Genomic DNA, 14,273 nt, shown 5'->3' with positions numbered 1-14,273 from the left:
TAACATGGAATGTGTTGGTTTGTTACATTTGTTAGACAATTGAATTGGGTCTATGTGATCAAAAATAAGAGCGATGTTTGCACAACTTTCAAAAACTTCTACTGCATCACACTCAACTCTCTCCATCAAGATCCTTTGTTCTGTGTTTGGTCAGATCTCTGGCCTGGGATTCTGGATTGTGGTCGGTAGCCGGTTCTTCGACGGCGGTGGACGAAGCTAGTCTTGTAGGGTTTTCTGTTTTGGGCCTTTCTTTCGGGTTGGGCTTTTGTTTAGTGTTAAGGGTTATTTTTTTGTTTTGTGTTTTCAGTGTATTTGGGCCCCTTTGTTTGTAATTGTGCTCTCTTGGTGATGAAAATTACCTTTGTCCAAAAAAAGAAAAAAAAGAAAAAAAAAAAAAAGAGATCCCTTGTTCTGGCAATGGTGGTCAAAATGTTAACTCGAAGCTTTCACAGAAAATGAAATTTTTAATGAGACTACGTGTCCAAAAACAACAACATAATGGTGTGGCCAAGCGAAATAACCGACACATTTTGGAGACTTTTCGAGCTCTCCTGATCGATTTATCGGCCCTTCAATCATACTGAGTTAATGTGGTTATGTATGCCGTATTAATGAGAATGCCGCCTCGGATCCATGACTACTGTTCTCTCCTACCAACTTTGGCGGAACATGTTTCTTTATCATTCGCCTTACACCTATCGCCACATGTTTTTTGTTGTGTTGCATCAACAAAAGTGATACCTCCATCCAATGAGTCATCGAACGTCCATGAAATAACCCCTTTTCTCCACTCAATTGTTCTCGTTCATGGATATCCTTGAGGTAAGTACTACAAAAACTATTACTCATCTAATCCTAATATTTTTTAACAACCTTATTGTTTTCCTCTGAGACGGAATCACAGAAAACCACAAGTACGGCTCTTAACAGAACGGAAGACCCTATGTATGTTATTACGCAGTACGTATCTACATACCGACACTATCCACAATACCAGGCTATGGTGAACGAAATGGCTAGTATACAGATTCCGACAAAAGCTAAAGATGCTCTGTGAGATTCAAAATGGTTCGCGATATGCAAATAGAGATGGATGCATTACATAAAAATGGGACTTTTGGAATAGTCTTTGCCGAAAGGGAAGAGACCAGTGGGTTGCAAATATTCACTATTATACACAAAGCTGACGGGATAATTAATCTATATAAGGCCAGGTTGGTTGCCAATGGGTATACAGAAACATCTGACGTGGACTATCAAGACACATTCGCGTTGGTTGTAAAGATGAACACCATACGAGTTTTGTTGTAGCAAATCTTGATTGGCCATTGAAGCAATTTGATGTTAAGAATGGTTTTCTCCATGGAGACCTAGAAGAGGAGGTGCATCGATATGGATATTTCGACGGGGTATGGTATACATATTCTTTTGGGAAAGTATGTCAGCTCAAAGAGGCACTTTGTGGATTGGAACAGTCACCTCAGACATGAACGTTTACTGAAGTCATGAAAAAAACGTTTTCTCAAGCCATGAAAAAATATGGTTATCACCAAGGGAACACTGAACACACCTTGTTTATCAAACTTAAGGGTGGTAGAGTGACCTTACTGATTATATATGTGGTTGATATGATTGTTACAGGTGATGATGTTCAAGAAATTGAGAAATTATAAACATATTTGTGCTCCGAATATGAGACGAAAGACTTGGAGGTTTGAAGTATTTCCTAGGGATTGAGGTGGCTCAATCCAAGGTATTTACTTGTCTCAATGGAAATATGCGCTAGATTTGTTGTCTAAAACTAGTATGTTAGCTTGCAAGCTAGAGGAGATTTCTATTGTGCATAAATTACAAACGTATTTGAGTATTTATCTGACAAGGGAAGATATTAGGGGTTGGCTTGGAAAATTGATCTATTTGTCGTTACTCGTCCGGACATAGTTTATGTTGTCAGTGTTGTTACTTAATTCATGCACTCTCCAAATAAGGATCATGTGGCGGCTATAATGAGAATTTTAAGCTATTTTAAAGTCAGCTACTAGCTAGAAAGGGTTTTTTTTAGGAAGCATGGATATATGGCTTTAACATTAGGCTATTTCACGTATTGGACTAGAAGATCATTCTGGTGTGCTCCTCAGTCCTCTCGGCCCTATCAAAGAGCAATGGTTTTTTTTTTTTTTTTCGAAGAAAAAAGACCATTGTTATTTATTTATCTAATGTCCTTAATTCTTAATTTTACTTGAAATGATCGAAGGACCCGGTACAAGGTTTGTATTGACCAGAGAAAAGTTACAACATTCAACATCCAACATTGTTGTAATCAGTTAATCTAAAATAATTCTGTGACATGCTTGTTTGAAGGGAAGGGGTGGATCTGAAAATTCTCCAGTTGAAATTTTATCAAAAACAAACTTGGAAGCTGCCTCAGTATAATGAATGCCATCCCAAATTACACTAGCTGATGGCCGTTTGCATGAACCAACAAATATTTGGCTTCCATTGACTTTAATTGTTGCTCCACATTCAGCACTATTGCTATAGTTGTACTTGCCCCCACAGCCACAACAAGCAACAAGAGGGAGCTGAAACCCTAAAAAAGAATTCAACTAATTAGTACATGTGAAAATAAATATCATTCCTGGAATTTCTCTACTTAAGCTGATTTCCATTAGAATAGTGCTCAAGGGATCACAATTTTAAGCCCTATTTATATTTTTACGTTTTAAGTGCCAATTGTTGAGATGTAGAATCCTAGATTATTGTCATAATTTTTTAATCGACACATCACATGTTATAAAAGATACATTTTGGAATCATGTGTGCATAAACCTTACGTGATTGATAATCACCACACACAAGAATACTATTCCCTATCATCCCCATGAATTTGCATAAATGTGTAGATGATTGTTAGTCGTTAATACATTGTGTGATATTAAAAGGTTGAGTGACTAAGCATATTTTATGTGTTCCTTGTAAAGAGAGTATTTGACAGAATAGATATCAACATAAGTGAATGCAGCCAAAGGCAGATCCTTCCTGAGTTGAATTGTGGCCTCCTTCAGTTCGTGCTTAAAATGTTGAGAAACTTCATTGAAAGACTTTGCGCAGCCAACCTCGTCCTTTTGAGCCAATGGTAATTAGATAAAATGAAAGGGAGACAGCCAGTTGGCCCAGTGTTGTGGATCCAAAATGATCTTGCTCCCAAATCATATATTTTCTACATTTTGTGAGACCACACCAAATTTTATCTTATCAAATCCTTATGTTGTTGAACGCATGGCCACACCAAATTGTATGAGATCAAAGTTAATAGGGTAAATTACATTTTATCTCCTCATTTCAATTTCTTACAATATCTTTAAAACATTTCAGTTTTATACATTTACTTATCATTTTATTTCAATTTCATACAACCGTTAAAAAATCTATTAAGTTAACCGTTAGATGATAACGTGATAAATATAAGATCTCCATTAACGTAGCAACCATATTTGTGTCACGTGGCTACATACTTAATAAAAAATTTAAAATATTAAAATAATTAATTAATTAAAAAAAAAAAAAAAAAAAAAATGGAAAAACCCCAAAAGTCCCTTTCGTCTTCCCCACCCCTTCTCCCCACCTTATCCCATTCCCCATCACCCATCACCCGAGCCTCCCCCGCAACCTTCAATCTCCATCTTGCTCCAGATCCGTCAATCTCCATCCCAGAAGCCAAACATTGAAAAAGTTCCAAAATTTCCCACACTCAACAGAACACAAAGAAATTCAAACATTTCCTACCCATTTTCTCTCAATTTCCCTCCAACCAAACACGCACTGTTATCTTTTGAAATGCAAAGCCTACCCATTCAATTTCAAATCTTCAACAACCCAACAAAACTAAAATATCCAAAATTTTCCCCCCACCCGCCATCGCGAACCACCTTTGTCATCCCTGAACTCTGACATTAAAAGATCAAAATAAAAATCTGTGGACTCGCATCGCAGTAGCAGGGTCCTGACCCACCATCCCAACTCCATAGTTTCGAACTCCAGCGAGAGCGGCAACTCCTCACCCGACTACTTTTGAACGATGTCGGCTTGAATGGGACGAATCGAACCCGATTTTCGTCTCAGAACCCCGCTTGCCTCGAGCTGCGTCTCCAGCGACGCCTTCTTCATCGACTCCGACTCCGGCCACTTGTTCCAGGCGATTCGGGTGGAGTGGGGTGCGGTGGGGTGGGGTGGGGTGGGGGTTGCGGGGGAGGTGGGGTGGGATGAGATGGGGTGGGTTTTTGGATGGGAGGGGAGGTGAAGACAGTGGAGGGGATGGAGGTGGGTCGGGGAAATAGGTTTCTGAGTTTTAGTTTTTTTTAAAAAAATTTATTTATTTATTTAAATAGGATAAATTATTATAATATTTAAAATACATAAAAATTATTATTTTTGTCACGTGACACATATTTAGCAGTTATGTCAGCTCTTAACAGATTAATGGATGGAAAATGTAACAGCACTTTCCTAAAGTATGTTTTCTTCGCCCGTTTAGAAGTGGATTCGAACCACTGACAAGGATTTTCAGTCCTCTGCTCTGCCAAAACAGCTATCTAAACCACTTTCCTTCTGCCCAGCTCCCCGAAAACAACGTTTGACTTGCATGTGTTAAGCATATAGCTAGCGTTCCTTCTGAGCCAGGATCAAACTCTTCTTTTGAGTATGATTGGGCCTCGCAGTGGTAGAACATGGTGAAACTTGAGGTATGAAAATGAAATTTTTTAAAGATATTGTATGAAATTACTATAAACCTCAAACCTGAGATAATAAAATGTAATTTATCCCAATTAATATGACAAGACAAGAAGACTAATATTTGTTGAAAACATACTGACTATATCAGGAACAGAGGCATTGACTTCATGTATAGTCTTGTTATCTGATAACCCTTCCGCAAGATCATTCTGACCAATGTCAAATGTGTATAAAGCTTTAGAGAAGTACTCCTCCAAGGCTCCATGGGCATTAAACTTGCAAATATTCCCCCTACAAATTCATCAATTAAGCTCAATTATTCCCAATATATTATTTCATTACACTTAAGAATTCATTCCTTGTTGTAAATTACAGACCGAGGTACATTTACAAAAATGACTAATTGAAAACACGAAAAGAAAAATTTACATACACATGTCAAACTATGATTTGTTTGCACAAAAAATAAATTTTTACATGTAACAAGTAAAAACATTTTTCACAATTATTGCTAAGCACTAAAGTTTTATAAGTATAGTCTGGCTTTATAACAGACGTATGTTACCTATTGAAGAAAAAATGTGTCAATATCACTAAGGTTTTATACCAATGTACTAACATAGTATTGATGCATTATCAAACAATAACAAAGGATACGTTTGTTGGACGTTCTTGCATAGAATTTGTATTTATACATCACCTTTATGCCTTAAGAGTTGCGATCTGGATTTGAGTTGCAGGAAGTGCATGTACTGTATATTGAGGTAGAAGGGACTAAATCCACTAGCTGGTATGAAGCGATTTGGCAGTCTGATAGTGGAACCTGCAGTGGCAAAGTTTGCCCCATAGGAGAAGTTGGTCCCCAGAGAATCCAGATATGCGCTTAGAAAAGGGTGACCTACACTTTTTACTTAATCACGAAGTTTTATCAGACAACAATTACAACACCAAGTGAGATAATTAAATGACTACGTTTGATTTTCCTTTTGAATTTATGAAATGTTTAATCGTAAATTTACCCTCTGAATTTACGGATAGGTTTACTTTAAACTGGTTTTTGTAACTTTGTTTATAAACTTTTAAAAATAAATTCAACTTAACTTTATCCCAATTTTGTTGAGGGAGCAACCCCATTTTCACCTTGAATTGGTCAAAATATGAGGAATTTCTTACTTTTCGTGGAGGATTAGATCCAATAACTACAGGTCTATTGCTGACAGATATTGCACACCATCTTTTAACTATTGCAATTCTTTTTTTGGTAGCAGGTCACATGTATTGGACCAATTGGGGCATCGGTCATGGTATACAAGATATTTTAGAGGCTCATAAAGGACTATATGAGATCTTTACAACGTCATGACATACTCAAGTATCTATTTATCTAGCTATGTTCGAAGGGCAACATTCACACTAGTTACAAAAGTTGACAAAACTAGCGCTCTTCACAATTCACTTTGGCTAGTTTGGTTTATTTGTCGTAATGGACCGTTGTGCCAAACATCTGGAATAGACAATGAATCGTGAAAAACTCAACGGCCAAAGTGAAAAAAAAAAAGAAATTCAAAACTTTTAAGAAGCAAATTTGTACTTAAGCCTTGATTTTGGGCATGGATATATGGCCTAAAGTTCATGGATTCCTGTCTTCTCTAGTGTCCCATGTTAACAATATGACGACATGTGCAAGTTTTTCTCTACATAATATTGTATTATTTATGGGGCGTTGTTCTGGAGTTCACTACCATAAACTGTCATTTGCCTAACGAACAAACTTTAATTGGGCAAATAAACTATACCTGACAGAATAAAAACGTTCATCGGGTTGACAGAATAAAAACGTTCATCAGGCAAAACTGGTCAACGTTTTGGTTTCTTCAGAGGCTTTTGCCTAACGAAACGAATTTGATGGGCAAAGCTACCAACGTCAGGTTAGCGCCAAGGGAAAAAATTGGCGCATAGTATAGCATCCTTTGCGCGACAAACCATTCAGGTTTTGCCGCACAAATGTGTAGTTTATGATTTAGGGTTTAGGACAATAATACATATTCAAGTCAAGTAAAATTCATCTCATTAATGATAATAAGAAACTCTATAATAAAAATAAATAAATAAATTTTCTTATATAGAATAATAATACAATAATGCATATTTAATATACAATGTATACATTATGACTATTGTATTTTATAGTAAGTTTATTTAGTAGTTTAACTTTAAAATCATCAAAATAATTTTTTTCTTAGCGTGTCAAAACGAGTTATCCATGTGTTACCTGCTTTTAAACTCGTTATTAACGAGGTCTTAATGAGTAACCCGATAACGATCCGATTAGTTATCATGTTAACCTGAAATCCGTTATTTTGGGTCGTTTTAATGTCATGTTAATGTGTCGTGTAAGAAATTTTCAAGTCTAACCACGCACTGAATTGACCTGATCATCAAATTCGATGATCTTTTAACCGTTTGAAATTAAACCAAAAAAGTATGGAAAAAAATAAATTTTTTATGTTTTCCTGACGAAATATGTATAGGTCGTTAGGCAAACATACACAATTTCGTCATGCTACATTGCTAAATTCATGAGGCAAACGTAAAAATTCCCCCGCGTTTTTCCCAAAAAATCAAAATCAAATTTCCTCACAAATTAAAGTGTAAGAAAATTTCGTTAGGCAAAATTTATTTCCCACTATTTTTTTCGTCAAAAATTGAAATGCGCAGACATGTTTAAGTGACTTTCCCCGATTAATTTGGTCAGTGTTCCCAACGAGCTTTTAAGGTTTAGGAACATGTGTCATAACATTTAAACTTCCCCCAACGAACCTTTCCGTCGGGCAGGGGTGTGTTGTATTATAATACTGAGAGCCTTCTTCTTCTTCATCCTCGCGGCGCTTCCTGAACTCTATGCTCTCTCTACTCCCTTTCTCTGCTATCTGATCTCTCTCTGCTCTCTCCTATCTCTCTCACAAGGCATGATCACTCACTCTTTTTCGAATTTGATTTGGTTAATTGTAGGAATTTTATAAATTGTGATTGTGTGATGGGTGCAGGATGAGGTGTGGGGAAAGTGGGTTGCGGGGTGGGAAGAAGGGTCGGGTTTAGGGGACAGTGGGGTAGTGGATTGCGGGGTGGTGGGTAGGTGTTGGGTGGGGTGTGGGGAAAGGGTGGGTTGCGGGGTTTTTGTTGGGGGGGGGGGGGGGGGGTGGGGGGGGAGGTGGGTGGGTGTATTTGGTTTGGGTTGTTTTGTGAATTTTGTAGGATTTAAATTATTTAATTTGTAGGTAGGAATACTGTGAAATGTCTGGCAGCACCCAGGCGGCCGTGATGGAGCGAGTGCCCCATCTGCTAGGCATGTTCACAGATCGGGACGACATGAGGTTGGGTCAGGCCTGCCCCTGCTCGCCCCTTCATGGGAGTGGCTCTCCCCCAGGTTGGATGAGATGATGAGACAAATCTCGGTAAGTAAGAAATTTTATTCATTTAATATTTTTATTACTTTTACTTATTTAATGTATATTTTTAACTAATACACTTGTTTTTTGGTGTGTATTTCATGTCAACTTCTCCATGGACATGGAACATCTGGGTATGTCCGGGTACTTAAAGCGGGTGTGGATTGGATAGTAAAGTAGTGGAAGTACAAGTTGCATAAGTACTACTAGACTTGTGCATCTTCTGTTGAGGCTTTTACTGATCAACCCTCAGAGTTTGGGCAGTGGGTCGGGTTTAGGACCGCGAAGGGATTTTCTACTTCTAGCTCTCAGACTACAAGCGGGACATCTTCCAAACTCGAATGGTTGGAGATGGAGTTAGTGGCCCTGCAATAGCGAGAAGAAAAAGCTCGAGAAGAAATGCGCTTGCGAAATGAAGCACAAGGCCAAACAGAGGAGGAGTTGAAGCGCTACATTGTTGGGATGGCCTAGGCAATGGTAGCCTTTAGCATTCGCCTCCTCAATCCTCCAATCAACCTTCAGCCGCCATCTGTCCAGCCACCCTGGGAGTGGTTAGTTTAGGATATTTTACATACATTTGTACGAATATTTTAGTTTTAATATAATTAAACATATTTTTTTTATTTTTGTGATTTTTTATTTTATTTTAATATAATTAAAACTAAATATTTTTTTAATTTATGAATATAAAAATAAAAATTTTGCCCGACGAATTATTTCGTCGAGACATGTATTTTGTATTTTTCTTTAAATTAGCTGCCCGACGAATTTCCATCAAGAAAAATATATATATATATTTTTTATCTCCATGTGCCGGAGGAAAAGATGTCTCGGGCTAAGTAGTCAACGTACTTTACTCGATGTTTGTCAAGTAAACATAACGTACCTGACCAAATATTATATTTCGTCGTGTAAGCATTTGAGCAATGAGTTTTACACGATAGACGTTGCACAACGATATTTCGTCGGGCAAAATAAAAGGCGATGGAACCCTAGTAGGCCCGACGAAATTATTACGTTGGAAAGGGAACTTTTTTTATAGTGATTGTACCAGTGCATTGCTCCCCAATCCGTGAGAAGTAACTATTGGAAAACATATACAAAGTTCATTGGATCCTTTTAACATGGAACACAGCAAGAAAACTATGATGTTGGATTCAACAGAAAAGAAATCGGCTCCAAGGATTTAAACCATAAAGTTCTACTTTGAATTTTACGGGATTCAACAACAGAAAAGAAATTGGCTCCACGGGTTCAAACCATAATGTTCTACTTTGAATTTTATAAACATGTATAAAGATAGCATTCCTCCTGGAATTCTTAATTTACAGTTAGTAAGAGATTTCGAGTTCAAAACAATTAAAAAAACATAATTTTGACTTTCTTAAAATAAGAAAAAGATAATGATTTACAATCCAGAACAAAGTATATGATGTGTGCTGCCTATGTGAACATGTTCGATAGGAAGAGCGTTGGAATAACACAAAAAGCAGTTTCTCTTAGTGTGAGAAGATTAAGAGATGACCGAATACATACCCAGGAAGTCGATTATGAGGCGGCCATCGGAGAACCTTCTAGCCGGCCTACGAAAAAAGGTCTCGCCGTAAGGAGGGGGTGGTTCCAAAAGGGACGAGGCCAATCCACCAGTATCTGAATTAGAGTCTCCAAAGTTAAAGATGGCTGGAAACTCAGTCTTCCAAAGCCAAGGCAGTAAAAGTGGTGAAATGTGACTCTGACAAAAGCATGCAAGAGCAAAACAGAGTGATTATAACTTTCATAGCAATTCTTGGTGACTCCATAATGGAGAAAATAATCATACCAAAAAGGTTTTTATAGATGATATGTAAGAAAATCCAAGAAGGAACTACTCTTTGTTTTATATAGCGCAAAGAACATCTGATATGGAATTTTTTTTCGGCTTTAATAAACAAGGAACGCGTGACATTTTTTAATTAGACCATGTCAGAAAGTCAGTACCCAAAGTATTGCACTGGTAGAAGAACATCTTTTAGCTCCTTACAACTAAAGAGATATTCTTCCTTACCTATAAATAATATAGCCACACATATAAATAAGTAACGTGTTAAATTGTTATTTGTTTGCAAAGAAAAACGAATCCTTACATAAAGGAAGCCACATTCTCCTTTATAGATATGCCATTTCCAAGGTAAATACAATTGCAATATTCTCGATGAAGAATCTGTAAGCCGACCAATCGGTGGACATTTTCAACATTTTTGTCCGTGACTTGTATAGTCCAAACCTAGAAAAAAAAGCATTGATTGGGTATCAAAATTCAGATAGTAAGTGTCTTGATTCTTGACACTCAATGTTCTGAATCTCCCCTCATCAAAAAAAACAAAAAAATCTTCAGATGCCATTTTGTTCCATATTGTATAATTTATTATATTTTGTAAATTGTTTTCAGTCGATACAAGAAAGGGCTGTGAGGAAGAGAATTTTTCAGTAAGCCTGCCTTAGGCGGGAGCTCGCTCAAGTCTAACCATAGCGCGAGAGAGCTGCCGGATAGGGCACCCTTATAAAACCTTTCACTGGATAAATGATGGCGAGAGTCGTGAATAGTATGTTACGGAAGGATCATTGTTTACATGTCCAATGAGAAATTCTTCTTTTACTTCAAATGATAACTCTTAACAAACTAAGTAAATCCGTTGATAAGGTTAACGGTAAAAATAATTGTTCAGAAATTATATTCTCCCAGAAATTGAAGAGAGCTAGCAATGGTATGTTCTAACAAACTTTCCTCAATCATTCAAAGCACTTCAAAAATTCCACACCACAATTCCTTCAATGCTGACTAAACTTTTATATATATACAGGCAAACTTTCTAACAAAAGGGTAAAACACAAAACCGATACAATCCGTAGAGAGTATAACCTCATACAAGTATGCTTGCTCAGCAAATGTCATTCTAAAAACGAAGTGCCACATTCTTCAGAATTCGAAGGCTGCAAAGCACGAATTCTAACATCAAATTTTCTGCATTTGGTAACTTCATGGCCTGATGATGAATCTGATCCATCTAACACAAGTGGGTAAGAAGATGAAGTGTACTCATCATAAGCGTTTCCTATATGGTTACCACACTTGCGACAAAGAAGTTTAGTTCTCCGGCTGAACAAACCCCATGAACGCTTAGAGAAATGGGGTTTACACTTAAGTTCATCAACCTGAGTAAATCTGCTCTCATCGACGTTAAAGAACGATATGATCCCCCGCTTTATAGATTTTCCATACTTATTAGAGCCAATTGTAGAAGTGTTCCGGTTGTTGGAACTTAGGTTCAGCTCATAGCCACAAGAGCCACAGCTGCACAAAAAAACAATTTCCATGTTATATGCTCTGTAAATTGGTTCATGAAGATTTAAAGACAACTAAATAGAAATGACCAAAGACTTTGGAGAGAAAGAAATTTGAAATATTTTTGTCCTTTTAACATTTAAAACAAAATTTTGTCATGCTCTTAGCACTTCTGACTTTTTTGAGAAAAGTACGATATTCATTGAAACGAGAGGGAATACGTACAAACAAAAATGATGAGGATAGAGTGCATACATGGGACTCAATTAAAACCTTGCCGTGAATTTCAACCTGGACAAAGAGAAAAAGAGTGTCCCCGCACAAAGAACTATCCTCAATTTTTACTCTATTTATTTAATCATGAATAACAATGTCTTAGAATGTAGAACTCTGCTTAGGTTGGAGTAAGCTGAGGCAATTGCTCTACCACTAATCCACTATAACAAAACTTAAAGTAGCAAAACGAGAGGTAGATCGTAAATGTTGGCCAGTAATCTTAACACTACTTTTTCTTTTTACTTCCTGCACTCCTTCAAAAATATTGTTGCTCGCCACCACTCTTACGTGGTGACGATACCACCGCATAGATTGTCATAAGTTGATTTTAAATTTTGAGATTAAATCACACTCATGTAACTAGAATCAATGCGGTGGCCATGGGTGGCAAGTGAGCAAAACTGCACTCGACTATTCCCAACAAGAAACAAACTAAGCAATTGCAATCTCAAAGAACTGAAATTTAAATATCAAAAACTGCAAGAATGTTTCATTTATATTGTGGATAAAAGAATGTCTATGATAATTTCCCTTTTCTTCCAATTGACACCATTTTTGCAATTTTGTTGAGGACCCTTTTCACAGATCTCAAAATCTTCCTTACTTGTTTAGTCTAAAGAATTTCTGGTCCCAATCAATTTCAACAATTCCACGCCAACAAACACAAATTAAATCCTGCCAATTCTTTCGATTTTTCACTCCTCCTCTATTAATTAACTAAATATAATCAACTATTAAAAGCACTAAGAGATCAAAGATCCAATTTCCATTGCGATCGTATCAAATACAAAGACAAATTCAAACCAATAATAAATAAAAAGAATAGTTTCAGAGAGAGAGAGAGAGAGAGATGGCACCTGTAACTGACATCGGCGCGAGAAGAGGAAGAGAAGGTTGAATGGTAAGCTCCGTTGGTGTAACTGCCTCTGTAAATATTCGATTTCTCCATCCAAGACGATGAAACCAACGGCTGACACGGTGGCGGTGGGGGAGAATTTTCTGAAAATCGACCGTTTTGAAACTACTACGGTTGTGGGCAGAGAGAGATGTGATAAGTGGGTTGGTGACGAACGTGTCACGCCTGATTCGGGGGAGTTTTACCGCCAACAGTGGCAGTTGAAGCTGGGATTGGATCCGAAACGATGCCGCGTAGATATCAAAAAGGTGTCGTGTCCAGAAAGAAGAAAGCTGAGAGGGACGAATTCCAGACTAAATAGACAACGCGCTCTCTCTCACTCTCTCTCTCTCTCTCTGTGAATAGTTTTCTTTGTGCTGACGTGTACACTAACGGCACCAAGGAGGCACTTGGATTTATATGATTAATTATTTCTCAATTTAAATTAAAAATGATAGTAACAGTGGAATTTTTCCAGGTTGTCGAATATTTTTTGTACGTAATTATGTTGCACGTGTCCTTATTTTATTTATTTTTGGCTGGGTTTGATTGCCCTATCAATTATCAACCCTTTTTGTAAAGGTTGGCATGACTGTGATGGCGAAGTGCCAGATAATGAGCTTTCGCAAGGTAATGAATAAAATAGTGTTTTTTTAACAAACGATAATATTTACTCTAGAGGGATGAAGAAGTGAGTTATGCTTTATAATGGATTAATAATAATGTGCTTCAATTTTGTTTTTTATGATAATCGAATAGAAGACCTCTCACGTCCAAGTGAATAGAAATTCTCACTTATAAGTGAAGACAATTAATCTTACATTAGGCTGTGAAATGAATGAACAATATGCAAGCCAAATTTGCAAAAAAGACATAAAGTGGGAGGATAGAAGGAATTATGGAATGAAAAAGTGTGGATGCCTTTTCCAATTAAAGGGTAAAAAGCTAGCAACTGAGGGTAATGGGATATTGACGGTAGTTATTGGAGTGCATAATCACATAGTAGCAAAACATTGGAGGTCATTCATTTACTAGTAGATTATCATTTGAAAAGACTTCGTTGTGGGAGAAAGAGAATTTCAGTTTTTAGGAATAATAGTGGTGGGGAAATTGAAGGAAAATTCTTGAAAAACTAAGTTCATTAAGTAACATAATACATGCATTTAACGATTAAATGGGGGAAGTATGTTTCTATGTTTTAGTGGACTCACACGTACATACTTGTCTTGATATCAATCATAGCAATGAGTCGAGACCAATCACTTTCCAATAAAGAAGACATAACATGTATTGATCTTAAAGGATCATCAATGCCAATTGGCAATCATATGATCAGAAACGTTTAGGATATGTGTACGAAAGAGAATGGTCTTATGAACTTAAGTTCTTTAGATCACATTCTCCTAATTACATATTTGTTGGACTTATTATTTAAGCGTATAACATTTATATGAGCCGGCTTTAAACAATAATATGTGCTCTTATATTAAACTAGTTTAGTTTAACATGTGAAATGTCTGTAATGTATGATCATAAAATTAGGTTTAGGGCACATTTCCAACAATGGGAAATAACATTTCAAATTTTATTTTTATTT

General features: G+C 36.9%; 1 protein-coding gene and 1 pseudogene across 1 annotated transcript; both read right to left on the bottom strand.

Moving 5' to 3' along the window:
* Positions 1 to 1,908: 1,908 nt before the first annotated feature.
* Positions 1,909 to 10,418, bottom strand: LOC125472962 (annotated as a pseudogene).
* Positions 10,419 to 10,930: 512 nt separating this feature from the next.
* LOC125472951 (uncharacterized protein At4g08330, chloroplastic-like) lies at positions 10,931 to 12,997 on the bottom strand. Its single transcript, XM_048575112.1, has 2 exons — positions 12,639 to 12,997; positions 10,931 to 11,514 (listed from the first exon to the last, which is right to left on the bottom strand). Exons 1-2 carry the CDS (start codon positions 12,728 to 12,730, stop codon positions 11,112 to 11,114), a joined length of 495 nt encoding a protein of 164 aa, XP_048431069.1. The 5' UTR covers positions 12,731 to 12,997; the 3' UTR covers positions 10,931 to 11,111.
* Positions 12,998 to 14,273: the final 1,276 nt, after the last annotated feature.

This window comes from the organism of the source record quoted next, unplaced genomic scaffold (assembly GCF_019419815.1).
Source record: "Pyrus x bretschneideri cultivar Hongxiangsu unplaced genomic scaffold, Pyrus_bretschneideri_v1 Contig78, whole genome shotgun sequence".
Lineage (NCBI taxonomy): Eukaryota > Viridiplantae > Streptophyta > Magnoliopsida > Rosales > Rosaceae > Pyrus > Pyrus x bretschneideri.
Note: the sequence above shows the minus strand (reverse complement) of the source record. Positions and strands in the feature narration are given on the sequence as shown.

Excerpts from the sequence above, each read along its gene's own strand:
- LOC125472951 (XM_048575112.1), bottom strand. The coding sequence starts at position 12,730 with ATGGAGAAATCGAATATTTACAGAGGCAGTTACACCAACGGAGCTTAC. Across the intron at positions 11,515-12,638 it reads CGCGCCGATGTCAGTTACAG|CTGTGGCTCTTGTGGCTATG; the intron begins GTGCCATCTCTC and ends TTTTTTGTGCAG.